Genomic DNA, 16,995 nt, shown 5'->3' with positions numbered 1-16,995 from the left:
CGAGGGCTCAGGGGACATAACTGCGTTTCATTTCATTAGTAGCATATTGTAATTCAAATAGCACCCATCAGCTCGGAAACAATAACCTGCCTCGACTCGTGTGATGTGTTGAAATTTCAATCAGTTTTGTTGTTATTGTGTTAGGTGGATGCATAGAAACACCAGTGAGTAATGAGTAGAGTTTTGGACCCAAATGAAGTGGCGGAGGTCGCGTAGATCAAGCAGCTGATTAGCATTCATCAGGTGCTTTTGAAGCCTTTAGTAGAGATGATGTTCAGAGAACTTTCTGCTCCGTTAAGTTCAAATAAATGTCTTCCCCGTGCTGTCATTGGAGAATGTCTCAGGATGACTGACTTCTCATCAGATCCATTATTAGAAACTGAGGGCTGCCGCTCTGCTCTGTCGTGGAGCAATAGAAGCTCACGAGTCCATTAAACTGAATAAAAAACCTTTTTTTTTTCTTCCCCTCATTTCTGAAATGAACATTTCAATCAGTGTGTTGCCTTTGGGAAGGCTGGCGGCTGAAGGTCAGTATAAATTCCAGCAGTAATAATTAGATTCTTTATTAGTCTTTGCCTCTGAATTCAGCTCCAAAGAGGAATGGTGCAAAGGAGGAGCGTTGGCCGAGTGTTGACTTAATGTCACCCATCCATTTTGCTCTCACTCTGGTTGGCCTTGCAGGAGCTGGAAAATGGGAGGCTCATTCATCACTGGGTTTCTCTGGCTCTGGGAACCAACATGCATTCAGTCATAGCTCGAGTGACAGACACACACACACACACACACACACACACACACACACACACACAAACAGTGTCTGGAACTAGAGAGGGGCTGCACACCCACACACAGATGCATCTCAGTGTGAATACAACAAAAATAACTAGAACGAAGTGTGAAAATGCCTCCACCAAAATGTTGCGGACACTCATCACATATATAAACCGTCACATACCCAGTCCCTGATCCACTCGTGTGTGCAAATATAGTCAGATGTCTGTGAAGTTTTGTGATTGATTGACTGACAGCAGCCCAGGCATCTGTATTCTGGCAGCACAGTGTGATACCAGCTAAGTGTTTGTCTGCTTAGACTTCTCATACATTTTAAAACGGTCCTCTATCATTTCTCCACGCTTATTTCCCTCTTTTATTCCCCCATCCAGAGAGGAATCCCCATTGGACAGTTCTGCAAGGACTTCAACGAGAAAACCAAGGAACTGAAGGAGGGGATCCCTCTCCCAGTCAAGATCCATGTGAAGGTGCGTCTGCAAGGCTCGTTGTGGGTCCAACCTATCCTTGACCCTTTACACTTAGCCCCCCCCCCCCACACCACGATTGTGGTTAATTCCACTAGCTGCATAACATTACCAGAGCACTTCCATTATTCATACTCTACCACTGAAGTAAGCCTTTCCATTTGCATTCATTAATGAAGAAATGCCCAGAGGAACCTGGAGTCAAGAAGCATTAAGTGCATACAAGAAACGTGAATTACTCAGAAAAGAGGTGTTATGAGCTTGTAGATTTTATTTTACACAACCACATATTGTTGGACTCGTCACGCCCCCCCTCCCACCTCATTGTGTGTTGTTTCAAATCAGCAGTCTGTATCCTTTCGGCTGAATGAATGTGTGTAGTAATGAGGTTTGTGATGGAAGGAGGGGAAGTCTAATCCTTTAACAGCCGTGAATTTATTTTGACATGCAATATGCAGCAACAGCTCTGCCATCACACGTGCGGCCTCGCTGCTGCTCGTCACTGCCATCTGCTGGCGGTTTGTAGCATTATTATTCTGTCCACACTGCACTGTATGTGACGTTTAATGTGTGCCTGCAACATGTTTCAGCCTCTGAGATGAATGTTTCTCAGCTCTGCTTTCAACTTTCACCTCGGGCTTGTGAGAAGCTCTGAGCACATCTCAAAGTGTCTTTCATCTTACTTTAAAGGAATGGTTTGACATTTTGAGGAAATCCACTTATTCACGTCCTTGCAGAGAGTTAGATGAGAAGATTGATGCCTCTCTCATGTCTGTGTGTTAAGTAAGGAGCTCGAGGTTAGCATAAAGACGAGAAATGGGGAAACAGCTAGCCAGGCTCTGTCCAGAGTTCAAGAACAGCAAACCTGCAACTCAGTATGTACCATAATGTACCTCATTTGTTTAAACATGTATCAGGTAGTGATGAAATGATAAACCACTGTAAAACTGTCAAATTTTAATTATCATTAAACCTGTGTTTGACCTGAAAACTCCAATAAATACTGTCCAAAGTTAGCAAGTCTCTCAGATGCAGGGACACAGACACAGCATGCAATGTAAGTTTAGCTTGTCAGTAATGTCAGCTGTCATATACCGACAAAATGCTACACATTGTTCTGCTGCTGCATGCTGTCATGTGTCTGCAGACTCTAATCGCCCACTGCACACGATAACACTTTGCATAGTTTATTTACCCAACCACAGTTGCATAGTGTTGCTAAGTTTATTAGTGGATTTCAATATAAAACTTGGTGAAATGATGTCAGCGTGTGTATCACACATTTTCAGCACAGTTTAACAGCACTGTGGTAATGCTGATAAGCCTGATAATTTATGTCCCTGTAATCGTGATATGAAATTTATGCTGTGGCATCTACAGAACTGAGACCTCGATCAGGCAGAGCGTGTTTTAACAGCCCGGGGCGGCTGTTTGTTATTGTTTTTAATGAGAGTGAAGCATTTTGCTCGTTGCTTTTGTGTTGCTGAGCACTACATGTTTTTCCGCTCCACGAGCCTCGCTTTTTTGCAGGAGCGCCCTGAACGCCCCGAGATGAAAAAACTTCATTTTAGAGCGGACAAAGTGCCCGACAACATTGGTGTTTTTTTTCCAAATGTCCAATCAGACGAGTTGAGAGGCAGTTCTTGTGTGGTGGCAGTGACATGTAGTAACTCACAGTTCATGGTCTGTGTCAAGATAACATGAGCTCACTCCCAACGTCGCCCGAGGCGAGCTGCAAGACATATCTGAACAAATTGTAGCCTCAACTGCTTTCTAATGTTTTACCATCTGTAATTAGGCCCGATGATTGGCAGCAGATTGTCAAACTGTCTCTGACTCATCCTGAAATAAACCTTGAACAGATCATCATGCAGGCAAAGCTCCTAGACCAGCTGGTGATGTCTCGTATACCCACTCTGCTTTCCTGTGACCAACAGGAACAGCCTCTCATCCTCAAGCAGAGCCAGGACAGGTGCCCTCTGCCTGTCCTTTTTTTATGCAGATTTAAGGTAGAGATATATGAGGTTACTTCACAGCAAAATAAGGTTAAGGGTTGCCTAGCAACAATTAAAGGTACAGTGTGTAGGATTTAGGGGGAGAAATGGAATATAATAAAATAAGTATATTTCTTTTAGTGTGTAATCACTGCAAAGTAAGAATCATTGTGTTTTTGTTACCTTAATGAGCTGTTTATTTCTACATAGGGAGCAGGTCCTCTACCATGACATGGAGTCTGCCATGATGCACCGCCATGTTTCTACAGTGACCCAGAACAAATGAACCAAACACTGGCTCTAGAGAGGGGCATTTGTGTTTTTGCATAGGCCGCCGTAGTTAGCAGCCCCTCTGCGATGAGCAGCATCCGAAAAACACTGCTTTATTTATTTATTTCTAACATAAAACTCTTTTATTAACGGGTGATAAGCACTGTCGCCTCACAGCAAGAGGGTTCTGGATTGGAACCTGCCGGCCGGCTGAAGCCCTTATCTGTGGAGTTTGCATGTTTTCTCCAGCTTCCTCCCACAGTCCAAAGATATGCAGGTTAGGTTAACTGACTCTAAATTGCCTGTAGGTGTGAATGTGAGCATTAATGTCTGTCTCTATGTGTCAGCCCTGTGATAGTCTGGTGTCCTGTCCAGGGTGTACCCAGCCTCTCGCCCAACGTCAGCTGGGATAGGCTCCAGCCCTCCTGTGACCCTGAACCAGGATAAGCAGTTACAAATAATGAATAATGAATGAATGCTTTATTCAGCGTTTTTACTGGTTCAAGTCACAGGGCTGTTTTTTGGAGAGGAAGAATCCTCTGCAGACAATTTGTCTCCAGGTAAAAAAACCTCCTGAATGTCTGTATCTTTAGTTATCAGAGGAAAGAAGGCTGAGCATACATTAGCAGGTGCTTGGACGAGCTGAACAGCATCAGAGACACACAGATTTGTAACATGAAACTGCTTTATTCAGTGCTTTTATCACCTGGTCCACCTTAAACCTCCTGAGTAATAAACTATGAAGAGACTCTAACCGGGAGGAGTTTCAGCTGGTTGCAGTCTGCAATCCTCACTGCTAAATGCCACTAAATTCACCTACATCTTACACACTGATCCTTTAAAAAAAAGAAGACAAAGCAAGCAGCAACCTCTGTCTGATCAGGGCAGGCTTCAACAAGATTGGGGCCACAACCATGTTCGCAGCTCTGTGAGGCTGTAATTAGTCACTAAATGTTCACATCAGCAATCAACATGCATTTATTTCTTGGCAAATAGTTGCTAGGTGCAGTGACTTCCTGGTGTCTGTCATCACACAGGTTGCCAGGCAACAATTTATGTCTGGATATAGCTTAAGTAACCAAGACATAGGCAGTTATAGATGATTTTTAGAGGTGCTGGTTGGAAGATTTGGTTTAAGTTTGGACAGAGCCAGGCTAGCTGTTTCCCTCTGTTTCCAGTCTTTATGCTAAGCTAAAGCTAATTGCCCCTCATCTAACAAAGAGGCATTAAAGGTCAAAATGTTGAACTAGTCACATTGCTACTATTAACCTTCATTTTGTCCCAGACTCCTCTTCTCTCTCCGTCCTCATATTTTTTGTTTTTTTAATTTTGCTTGTCAGACGAAGCCTGCTGCAGTTAATGTTTGTGTTTCATCATGTACAATGAAGGAGGAAACAACAGCGATTCATCGGACCTTTGCAACCATAAGCTTTTCCACAGATAGAGAAAAATTCTGTTCCCTTTGTCGAAAGGTCACTACAGTTAGATAACGCGACTCTGATGACAAATCACCTGCTCTGTGGTATCTTCTCAGCTCAGCCTACAGTTTATTGCCCTGTGTTTGTTTTTTATTTATTTATTTATTTATGTGACAGAAAACAGATGATCCAAAGTAAACTTTCCTCAGATGATTTATTGATTGGATCTGAACGTCAGATTTTAGTGAATAAAGGTCTTCGGCCAGTGAATTAATCTGAATTAAAAATAAAGGCTCAGAATAACTCAGCGAGGCTGAAGAGATTATTTTTGCTTCGGTCCTGAGGGGAGGATGGAAAGGGCGAGCGAATGAGGCTGAAGAGCAGATGGGAGGAAGCACACAGTTGAACACGCAGGGGGTAGACAAAATAATACAAACACCTCATGCAAACGGGTTAGGTTACATAAACATTAAAGTCCTTTATTGTGAGTGTTCGTATTGTTTTGTCTTCTTTAAAGCTGCAGAATTATAAACCAGCTCTGCACAGCTTTATAGCCGCTTTCAGTTCATTGTATTGTTTTTTCAACACAGTTTTACAGTTTGGATCACTCTCAAGGCTCTCATCAGCATCAGCAGCTACAGCAGGAAAGAGGCTTAAAAATCCACTGTACACTACCTGCTCATCCACAAACAGCACACAGACACAGTGAGCGACCAGCTGGTGAACACAGTGGAGCATTTAGCAGCTAAAGAACCAGATATTTCCCCTCAGGTGGAGCCAAAAACAGAGCTAAAAGAGACTGAATTAGACTGAAGGCCCAGACACACCAGACTTCAAAGCACTAGCAGTGAAGGAGACTGACTGTTGTGTCGCTGCCAGAGTTGCACTTGAACACACCGTAAAGACCACAGCAAACAGCCAACTAGCACGTACGTTTTCCGCCTGGCTAAGAGGGAATAACTCTCCATACCAGCCGGTGGCATTAGTCTGTATTCGTCATTCAGAAAGGGAAACTGGAAGACCGACAGGATGGATTCAAGCTAGTTAGCCAATTAGCACATTAACAGCACAACCAGATGTTGAAAGAACAAATTATATTTACTGTGCATTAGTGAACAATGACACAAACAGCTGCCAACCTTCTCTGCTGAAGAGCTCAGTGGCTTAAAGACTTACTTACCTTTTCTAACAAGTTTGTTTCAATCTCACTTCCTCTTGATTTGTTGTTTGTTTACTTTCCTCACTTCTGTTTCTCTTATGTATGGAGCTGATCTGCCAATCAGAGTTATTTCATCACTGATAGGCTCTGCTGTCTCTGACACCAATTCTTCATGCTCTATCAGCTGAAAACCAGGGCCAACTAGTGCCAATGGTGTGGGACACAACCAGGGTGGCAGACGTGCATGGATGGCCTGACATTGACCAATAGCTAACCGTCGATTTGGTGTGTCAGGGCCCTGATCAGCTGAGGAGGAACACTGCTCCAAATGTCTGATAATGTTGCTCTCTATCTGCTGGATTTAAATAGACTGGGGCTGACACCTGCTGAAAACGACCATAGTGTAAATACGCAGTGATCCCATTGCAAATAATTAACAAAATACGCTGGTCTCAGGAAACCACACCACCAGGTAGAGGGCATAATGGCCAGTTCTGTGAATGTAGAGATAATGTGCAGATTTGCTCTGAACTGTTGCAATGAGCACGGTCAAGGTATACAAAAAAGATGAAGGACGCACGACTTGAATCTGAGAGGCAGGTACTCCTGATTCTCAGGTAGCTTCAATACTCTAAACTGAAGCCTCTGAGGAAGACCAGCGAACGGTTGATACAATTTTGCCTCCGCTTTAATCACGTTGCCTCAATTATAAAGGCTTTCTAACTTTTTGCAGTTTAACGAAGTGATGTGCTTTGAATTTTTTTGACGGAAGTGATCCTCTCATGAATAGTAAGTCCAAGCTACAGTATGTCGAGACATCAGTTTTTGAATTTCAATTAGAATATGTTTGAAAACAGTGTTAGACACACAGCTGCAACAAAGGAAAGTTTAATGACCCTGTCTTAGCTTCAGCTCAGTTTTATTAATTTCAGTGATTATCAAGAGTTATAAATTGAGATGCATTGTCTTGTGTCAGGGCTGTAGCTGCCATTGATGATTACACATTGTGGGTTTTCAGGGCTTTTCACTTTCAACTTTGGGAGTTTATTGGCAAAACGCAAAGGAATCCATTTATTAAGTTAAAACTCAACAGATGCATGTAATATTTCTCCTTTTTTTAATGTTTTATTCCTCTCAGTGAGGTGACTGCTTTAAAGCAGCCGTCAGTAACCTTAACCAGTGATGTCAGGCCTGTCAAGCTTTGGATTTGTCTCCATGATAAAGCGGTCAGAATGGGGCTGGTGAGAGTGATGATCTGCATTTAAAGAATTTGAAGGGTTGCCTTTTTTTGCCCCATCCAAAATTAACAACATAGGCTCAAAGTTGCTTCCCAAGCATCATCCAAAAGCATGTGGCCAAATCAGGTGCCTCTTAAGCCCCTTTGCCATTGCACAAAAATCCACTAACACCTGCCAACATCTGTCTTTATAATGCAATGGGAAAGGTTTTAATCGGCATTCACACCTGGGTCAAATGACTCTGTAGTAGTCATGGGTATTTATCGGCTCTGATTAGCATTGATGGGAACACAACACCTGGGTGAACACGCTAGTTTTAGCCCCTTTACCGTCGATGATGTGCCACCACAAAATACCGTTCGTCTCCACCTAAACATCGATCCAAATTACTCGGCACCGAGTTTGAAAGAGAGACTGAATAACTTAGAGATATATAAAAAGAAGTAACCACCATAACATTTTCACTGGCCTCCATGCTCCTCTCTACTGTTTGCTGACCTTGCCTGTCCATGACGTCAAATGTGATTTAAAAAAACACTCACACAAAGGCATACTTTGCTCTGCTGCAGAGTCGTGTAGAAAGCGGTGATTTTCTGGCAATGGAAAAGAAGTCTATAGCCTATTTTTTAGCAGGTTTACCCATGTTTATAAAACCCGCACAAAGACTTTCCAAGGACGAGGAAAGGACTGGAGCACACCAATCAATTTAGTGTTTAACAGGATAAACAGACCGATGTTTCAGCACCAGTGTCTCCATCAGAGTGAAAGAGAGCAAAGACAAAGTGGTGCAAACATATGACGTCAACCTACAACATGTGAGCAGTTCTCATTGGATACGTGGTTAAACAGGATTTCAAATCTATTGCCATTGTCAGTGCCACACACCATGCACGGCAATCTCATCAGGAACAAAACAACACAGGTATCTCTTAAAGTTACAAATATAAAAAGTACAAAATGGCATCTGCATCCATCACGTGTAACAAACCAAAGAAAACGTGACAAATTCAGCTTTTCATTCACCAAGCTTCACAAGTTGAAGGTCTGAACTGTGTAAAGACTATAAATCCAGTTATCGTGCCGTGTGGGGAAATGGCTCATCATCATGGCTCAACAGTGTGTGAACTGTTGGATACACACTTGGTGCAGCTGGGTCCAGAGACAGAAGAAACTCCCTGGAGACACAGGAGGGGTGAGCCAGTTTGGGTGTACCACTTTAAAGTTCCCCTAAGAAACACATCCTGTCCAGACTTAGACTCGCCTAGCTAGCTCCTCTCTGGGGAGCGGTGAGTTGACAGTTGAGTCACCACCTGTAGAAGAGAGTGAATTTATTTCCACTCCCCAGAACTTAAATGATGCTGCAGAGCCATGGTTCACCTGTGCATAGTGCCAGACAGTAGCATAGACCATGTTTTGGGTGTGTATTGCAGTTTTGTGTTCATAAAAGGTGTTTTAGTTTGTCCAACATGAACCAGACCACATGGACTATCAGCATGTCGACAACATGTGCTGCTGCTGCTGCAGTTTATGAAGATTTCTCTTGTGTATTTTCCACCAGTATGTGCATGTGAAAAGTACTAGGTGTCTGACAAGTTAGAAATTGTGCACAGTGAAAAAACCTGTATCGTTGATAAGGCAGCCAAGACACAGTGTTAGGTGGTTTTCTAGTGTTAAAATAAAGCAGTCAGTCTGTCAGATTGTGAGAGCGTTTAAACGTCAGCTGAAGCTATTTAAAGATGCATCTCTTTTTAGGACACCCCAGTGTTTAAGGATTATGTTTTCGTCTCTGTCGGCCAGAGGAGAGTATTCAGTGAAGACAGTAAGCCGTGAAGTGGAAGATGTAGCTCTTATTTTCTTCACTAATAGGAATTCCCTGTCTGTGGTGTGGGATAACACCTGTGCTGTACTGTCTTTTCTCATATTAGCTGTAATCATTAGCATGCCTGGCTAACGAGCTAATTACAGGAGTAACCTGAGCCAGTTTTATCTCCAGGGTCAAGGAGGGTTTCATATTTTCTAGGGATACAAAAGGTCCGTTCATGACCAGGATATTAACTCTGATATTTTCCAACTGTGTGAAGGCTAACTTTACTCCTGGGGTTTATGTTAACTTTAGCAGCTCTGTTCTGCTCTTAATTGGATTTAAAAAAAAAATTTAACAACCCCAGCCAGTGTTAAAGATCAGGTTGTGTTAAACACATGACAGATGCTGTCACACGGAGTTTTGTAAAATGAGAACAGCTTGATCTTACGTTTTCCTTATCGTATAGCCATCAGTGCATGTTTAAAGGTCCAGTGTGCAGGATTTAGGGGTATCTATTGGCAGAAATGGAGTATAATATGTTTTCTTTAGTGTATAATCACCTGAAAATAAGACTTGTAGTGTTTTTGATACCTTAGAATGAGCTGTTTATATCTACATAAGGAGCGGGTCCTCATCCATGGAGATCGCCATGTTGCACCGCCATGTTTCTACAGTAGCCCAGAACAGACAAACTAAACACTGGCTCTAGAAAGGGCCATTCAAGATTTCAGCCGGTTGCAGTCTGCAATCCTTTTCTAGATGCAGCTAAATCCTGGACCTTAAGACACCTTTTACAGACTCCGCTTTCAAAGTGAGTCTGCTGGAAAGATAAGAAAAAATAATAATTGTCAGCCTGAGTGGGCTTTTCAAACTCATGAAGACGATTACTGACAGTTTTCATGTCAGCCAGCAAGTGATGACCAGGCTTTTGTCTACTGAAATCGTGGACTCATTGTTCCAAAATCTCAGTGATTTTCAATGGTAGATCAGCCACTGTTATCATTGTAAAATGCATACACACTGAGGAGAACAGAGAGTTGAGAGGAGTAGCAACAGTAACTAAGGGAGGTGAAGTAAGAGAACGGTCAACTGAATGAATGAAAGAATGAACTGGTGAAAGTAAGGTGAAGATTAAACACGCAAGTAGTTTAAAACTGTTATCTTTTGGCAGACAGCCAATCACCTTTCTTTGTCTGAAGTGCTATGAAATATGATGTGAAAAACACCCTCATTGAGCCGTCGATTTCAGTGTGAGGAGGTCTGTACTTGTCTCCTTGTAATTACAATAATTTTAACTCCTTTAGTGTTTGTGTGTTTATTGAATATGTGACTGAGTGTTGTCAGAACAATTTTCCAAGTCATGTTAAAAAACAAACACTTTACAGACTTGTGAATCCCACCTACAGCCCATCTCTGGCCCACCTTGGATCTCGTTTTCATTTTAATTCTTCTGTCTTTTCAGCCTGACAGGACCTATGACCTGAAGATCGGCCAGCCCACAGTGTCTTACTTCCTCAAGCAAGCAGCGGGTGTTGCGAAAGGGGCCGGCAAAACAGGTGAGATGTGCCGCTGCACTGATGTTATCTGCTCTCTCTCTCTTCAATCTTCACCTGCTGAGCCCATCCTGTAACGGACACACGTCTCTCCCTCGGCTCGGATTTGAGCTTTGCCGTGATTGATGTTATATTCATGACATGCGGGGGAACTGCAGCAGAGGAAGGAAGTAGTAAAGGTGGTGTGTTAAGAAAAGAGAATTATAGATTTCCACCTTTTATGCTCCAAGGTATCTCCAGCCTCGTTTCGGCTGTTGACTCCTAATACCACCCCTGCAGTGTCCCCAACACACACACACACACACACACACACGCACACCACTTTGCCCTCTTTTGTGCCTGAGTTTTCATTGTATGCTTAACAATCTGAAATCTCTTTTGCGTGTCTGTCTGTGAAGGCCACGAGGTAGTGGGGCTGGTGTCGGTGAGGGCGGTGTATGAGATTGCCCAGGTGAAAGCCCAGGATGAGTGCTTCCAGATAAGGAACACCCCCCTTGAGAATGTCGTCAAGAGCATCATCGGCTCAGCTCGTTCACTGGGCATCAAGGTTGTTAATGAGTAAGTCGTGTTTTTGTGCCCAGCGCACTTTTTTTAATTTCACTGTATTGATGACCTGAGACACCATAAACCTGACCTGTGTGTGAATAAGCAAAGACAGTTGGTGGTCAGCTGGTTCTGACCTGGACTTGTTAGTCGAGTCGTTAGTAAATGAAGGAAACACTGGGGGAGAAGCCAACACAAACATAAAGCTTCACACATATTCATGCAGAGTGTCAAAGAAGCAGCAGGTGGTATCGACTGTAGATGCTGCTATGCCTCCTAATGGCCACTGGAGATCAGGTCTGAGTAAAGTGGCCACAATAACATGAACACCTGCAGTAGCTTCAGTGTGTAATCAAATGCATTTCAGTATAATATCCCTGCTGCAGAAACAAAGGGCTCAGTCAGAAGTTGTGATGTCCCCATTACATTTGATCTTTTTATGCTCCTGATTCTAATCTGAATCCTTTATAGGGGTCTTTATGGAGCTCTCGGGTCCACACAAGTATTTATGACATACAGATCCAGTGCAATACAATGGGACTCTACCTCCTTATTAGGAACCAAGTGGGCCAGTGAAGAACCTCTTATCCTTTAATATTGAGCATCTTTCCATGTAGAGTCTTACTGTAAGTGTAATGTATGTAATAAAACTTTACAGTCCTTTCAGTTATTTCTGTGTTTGAGAACAGAAGCAGTCTGGTAGTTTGACAAAAAAGCAATATTTCACCTGCAAAATGACCATTTGTGTGTCATTTGCTCGCCGTATTTTCCTCTGAATTTGTGAAAATCACTTTGTTTTTCTCGCATGCCTTCACCGTGAACGAAGAACCCAAAAAAAGTCAACATTCTTCATGAATCGAGGCTATCAGGGAACACATTTAACTACAGCAAAACTATATCTGTATACAAACTCTCGCACAACTTGTGCAGTATTATCCAGGTCTCATTATTCCAGTCGTATGCCCAGTGCTTTGCAAACACGTGCATTTAAAATGTTAATGGTTTAAAACACAACAGAACAAACTCATGGCCAAAAGCGCGAGCATGCGCATGCGTTTGAAGTCTGCTCAAGCTGAGCTCATATTCATGCATGTGCTCCAACTGGTCCTACACTGCTCGTAGGTGAAAGTGTTTTAAATCATTATGTTTTTGTGAAAGTGCATGTGTTTGGGAAGAACTAAGCATAAAACCGGATCAGTGAGGCTGGGATTATACTGGATGAGTTGTGTGAGAGTTTGGAAATGGATGTTTTGCTGTTCTTCAACTTGGTCCCTGTTTATTTCAGTTCATGAAGGATGTTCGCCTTTTATGGATTCTTCGCTCACTGAGGAGGTGTGTAAGAAAAACAAAGTTGTCTTCACAAATTCAACATAACTCAATAATAAATAGATACACAAATGGTGGATTTGCAGGTAAAGTATTCCTTTAATCAGAGCTGAAAGAGTGTTCAGGGTTAAAAATCTGGTGGGTGTAAGGTAGAAGGGGGGCCTTTTTATGGGCCAATTGTGTCATAATTTGTCCATGAGTGTATTCGTTGTACAGCTCAATTTTATATTAATTTTTGCAGGTCAGATGCAGTACCTCACCAAACTAATTCATCATCATTATCATTATGCAGTATCTACTTTACTTGCTGCTGTAATGATGCAATTTGCTACTCGGCTAAATAAGATACTAAATATTCATCTCTCTGTATGTCTGTGGTTTAGCGTTTACTTTATGGTGCAGTTGTAATACATTTTCCTGTGTTGTAGTGTGCACTTAACGTTTTGCAACACCCACTCTCCTCACACAAAATAACATTAATAATAACATCAGCATCCCACAATCACAAACAGTCCAGTCTCAAAAACTGCAGCAGAGTCGAATCAACAGTCCTCTTCTTGTGGTTTTAGATGTTTACTACACAATAACAATGCAAATACTGAAGTTCAATGATGTGAACATTGTCAACAACCAGTAGCTGCGCTCTGTTCAGCACCAAACAGGAAGCAGCAAACTGTGTAAACAGCAAACACAGTGCAGGCTCCATGGAGGCATGAGAACGAGTCTCAGTTCTCATGTTCTGTGGAAAAGGAGGAGAAACCGGTGAAGATGTGGCGTGAACAAGAGAATTTATTTCAGTGAGAAATCTTAACTTTGAAACTGTTTGCCTCTCAGCCCCACGGTGTCCTCCCATTAAAACAGTGCAGCTAAGCAACAGAGGCTGGGAGCAAGTTGAGGCAACAAAATTCAAAATCTAGTTTGTTTGCAAATACAGTTTTTCTTTATTGAGTGTATTGATAATGAATTGACAATAATATTATCAGCATATGACACCATGTATCTTGTGTTCCCAGAGTTAAGCTGACACTTGAGGAATTGTTAAAATGTCATATATCCTGAAGGAAATTAGGTGTAATATTTTCCACAAGGAGCAGGATGGGAAATAATCTCAAAAGGAATCTATTGTTAGTCCTTTAAATAGTGTCCCTCAAGATCCCCAGTCTTTGCAAATCTTCTAGTGTGCAACTATAATATATCTACTTTGGTTAAACCTCATAGTTTCTCTCTGACCATTGACAACTCCAAAGTCTGTCCTTCCCCTCAGGTTAAGAGTCCTGGTGTCATCCTGGACAGTACATTGTCCTTTGAGGCCCACATCAATAATGTTACACGCTCTGCAAACTTTCATCTACAAAATATTAATCATCTGTGCCCGTCACTTGCACCTCACAGTGCTGCTATCCTCGTTCCTTCTTTGGTTACATCCCATATTGATTATTGCGATTCTGACCTCTGTGTCTCCATAAACTCCAGTTTGTCCAGAATTCAGCCGCCCGTATCATTACTGGAACCCCCTCTATAGATCATACCGCTCTTGTTATCCAGCAGCTTCACTTGTTTCTTGTTAAAGATCGCATTGATTTCAAGATTCTGCCTCTGACCGTTAAGGCCCTTCATAATCAAGCCCCTTCCTACCTGTCTGTTTTATTTAGACAGGGAAGGAATTAAAGGTAATATTGTGTGTTAAGTCAAAACTGGCCTGACTCAGTTACAAACTGGTTTTCAGCAGGTCCCTGATATGCAACAAAAAACAGAGTAGAGGACTTAAGTGTAGTGAGCAAAATGGGATATGAGATTTAAATTAGTGGTTGCAGGTATGTCCTTCCATCAGATGGTGTTTGTATGCGTGTTTGAAATGTGTAATAGAGGTTATTGCTCTAATGTAGTGTGGGATCGCGATCCAGATTTTAGCGCAAGTGTGACAAAATGATCTCTGACCATGATTGTTTTTGTAAGGTGGTACGGGAATAAGTGCATGTGAGATTGGTCTGGTGATGCGTTGCTGTTTTGTGTTGTGACTTGGACGTAGAGCAGTAAATGTAGGATTGGAGTCAGTGTTTAGGATCTGAATGTGAAATTTAATGGCTAGATTATATGTGTAGTTTGGAGGAGTCAGGGTGTTGGAATATGAGAGTGTGGTGCATGTTACTTGCAACTATGAGTGGGATTGTCAGTACCTTCTGGGGGATATTGATCGTGGGCCAAAGGTTGAGGTTAGATGGACAGAAAAGTAGGAACGAGCACAGGTAGATAAAACAGTACGGAGGAGCATAGAGAGGGCAGAGCCAAGGTGAAACACTCTGCCTCCCCCTACTCCCTTAATTTGATGAGGGAAGAAGAAAGAAGAAACGAACAGGATTAAAACTGACCTAACTTTAATCGACTTGGCGTTTAACTGGTCAATTCCTTGCTGTTGCACATACTTAAGATTATAAGTGATCGTTTGAGCCATGCTGGGGGAGGGGTGGGGGTTTAGGGAGGGTAAAAGCGTCATTGCGGTCATCAGGTGTTTTGATAATAGGCCCAAAACACCTCCAGAGGCAACACCTGCTGTCCCAGATGCGCCTCCCTCTGCTTTTATGCTCTGAAACCTTGCTGTTGTCAGTGGAAAACAGTATTTTCAAAGTCTTCCAGTGTATTGTAGGCATTGAATCTCAGCAGGGTTTGTTTATCTAGTTTATAAAGTGACAAAATAAAGTGTCCTCAAAAAAAGTCAGTATGCTTGCTTTAAAAGGTAACCTTGATTTTTGAGTGAACACTACTCTCTCCTAACAATGCAATAAACAAAGGCGACGAGAAGCTGCTTACGGCTGCAAAACATTAAATGAGCTGTGGCCAGCGGTAAAACAGCTTTATGGAAGATTTTTGTGTTTATTTGTGAGGTTGAATTAGCAGTAACATTCAAACAGTCTGATTGACATGCATCACTGCGCATGTCGCATTATGTCTTGTTCGTAGTATGTTGACTTTCCATCTGTACTAACTGCAAAAACAATACTAAGAGAGTATGTAGTATGTACTGTAAACGGTCAGTATGGGTTTTCGGACAAAGATTAACAGCTATGAACTTCATAAAGATTCTACATCTTGCTTTTGTATCCGACTGCTTTAGGTTTTGCAGATGTAGACTCCCTCCACTCCTCTATCGACTTCCTTGCGTACCCACGAGGACTTTGCATCCTAACACCCACCTGTGTTTACCTTCAAACTTTCAGATATTTATCATTTGTTACGTGCACAGCATGAACTCTTTCGGTTCAGTATTCTTACACTCCCTCCACCTGCCGCATCTATTTCTACTGCACTTAATAGTTTTGTACTTTTCCCAGAATCCCTTTCTGCCCCCTTACTTAAAACTCAACATGTCTTGCGGCTGCAGTGCATTATGATTTATTGAGAGTATTGTCAGTGCAGAAATTGGTATCTCTGCTTCTTTTACAATGGATTTCTCCCTGGGTGGTTGTTGAACACTGCTGCACTGTGGTGAGTCCACAAAGATCATTGCTCATTGATTCTGGGGGACAAAAACTATGTTTAAAGTTAATGTTGCAGATCGCTGGAGGATTTTAAGCCATAAAAAGTAGAAATTTCTGCTATTAAATATTAGCAGCTCCAGTGGAGAAGTGTTGATGTGTTGTTGGCCGTCCACATTTATCCAGTTTTATTAAATTTGACTACAAAATGATGAAGGAATGCGAGGAATGCTGTCGTTAAAATTTCATCTTTTAACCTTTTAACAGTAGGTTAGATATTCTGTAAACGTAAGTCAGAGTTTGAGGTAACTTCATGTATTTTTTCATTCTCTTTCTCTTCCTCCCTCCTTCTCTTCAGTCTCACAGCTGATGAGTACAAAGTCTTCATGGAGCAGAGAGAGGAGAAGTTGAAAGCTGATGCAGCAGCCGCTGCAGCTGAAGCCTCCATGGCCAAAAGGAAATGAAGACCTGCAACATTTTTAGTATTTACTCCTCATTCCTATTTGTGTTAATAAATAAATAGCTTGTTGTTATGTGATTTGTTTTTTCTGTGTCCTTATTCACATCTGATGTTTAGATATTTCTCTACAGCAAATTGTCTGCTTTCTGTATTTTCGAATGATTTAAAAGATTTAACATCAGCTACATTTTGGCAACGAAATCATCCACTCAAATTTTGAAAATATTTATGACCCAAAGCGTTTCATTTCCTCCAAGCTGAGCTAATGAAACTGTAATTGCTCTGTCTTGGAAGGATTTGTACGTTCGGTCTCTTTGATGTTATTATCTATTATTAACACTTCTCGAAGCGGTTTGGCTTCTTGTCAGGTTGTGCAGATGGTTTCTGGTACATTTCACACACTTCTCATTAATCTGTGATCTAAAGGGATCATCATGTAAACTACTGCAAAAGAAAATCACATGGACTCAGAGCAGGACGATAATACAAGAAAACCAAGTA

General features: G+C 42.0%; 1 protein-coding gene across 1 annotated transcript in view; it reads left to right on the top strand.

Annotated features, from left to right (window-relative positions):
* Positions 1 to 16,572, top strand: part of mrpl11 (mitochondrial ribosomal protein L11) — a 61,043-nt gene extending 44,471 nt beyond the window's left edge. The window contains exons 3-6 of the mRNA XM_033630573.2: positions 1,164 to 1,259; positions 10,602 to 10,695; positions 11,091 to 11,250; positions 16,393 to 16,572. Of these exons, the coding sequence (XP_033486464.1) occupies positions 1,164 to 1,259; positions 10,602 to 10,695; positions 11,091 to 11,250; positions 16,393 to 16,498 (456 nt within the window). The 3' untranslated portion in view covers positions 16,499 to 16,572. The remainder of the gene's footprint in view (positions 1 to 1,163; positions 1,260 to 10,601; positions 10,696 to 11,090; positions 11,251 to 16,392) is intronic.
* Positions 16,573 to 16,995: the final 423 nt, after the last annotated feature.

This window comes from Epinephelus lanceolatus, chromosome 7 (assembly GCF_041903045.1).
Source record: "Epinephelus lanceolatus isolate andai-2023 chromosome 7, ASM4190304v1, whole genome shotgun sequence".
Classification (NCBI taxonomy): Eukaryota; Metazoa; Chordata; class Actinopteri; order Perciformes; family Serranidae; genus Epinephelus; species Epinephelus lanceolatus.
This window is presented reverse-complemented; position numbering and strand designations above follow the sequence as displayed.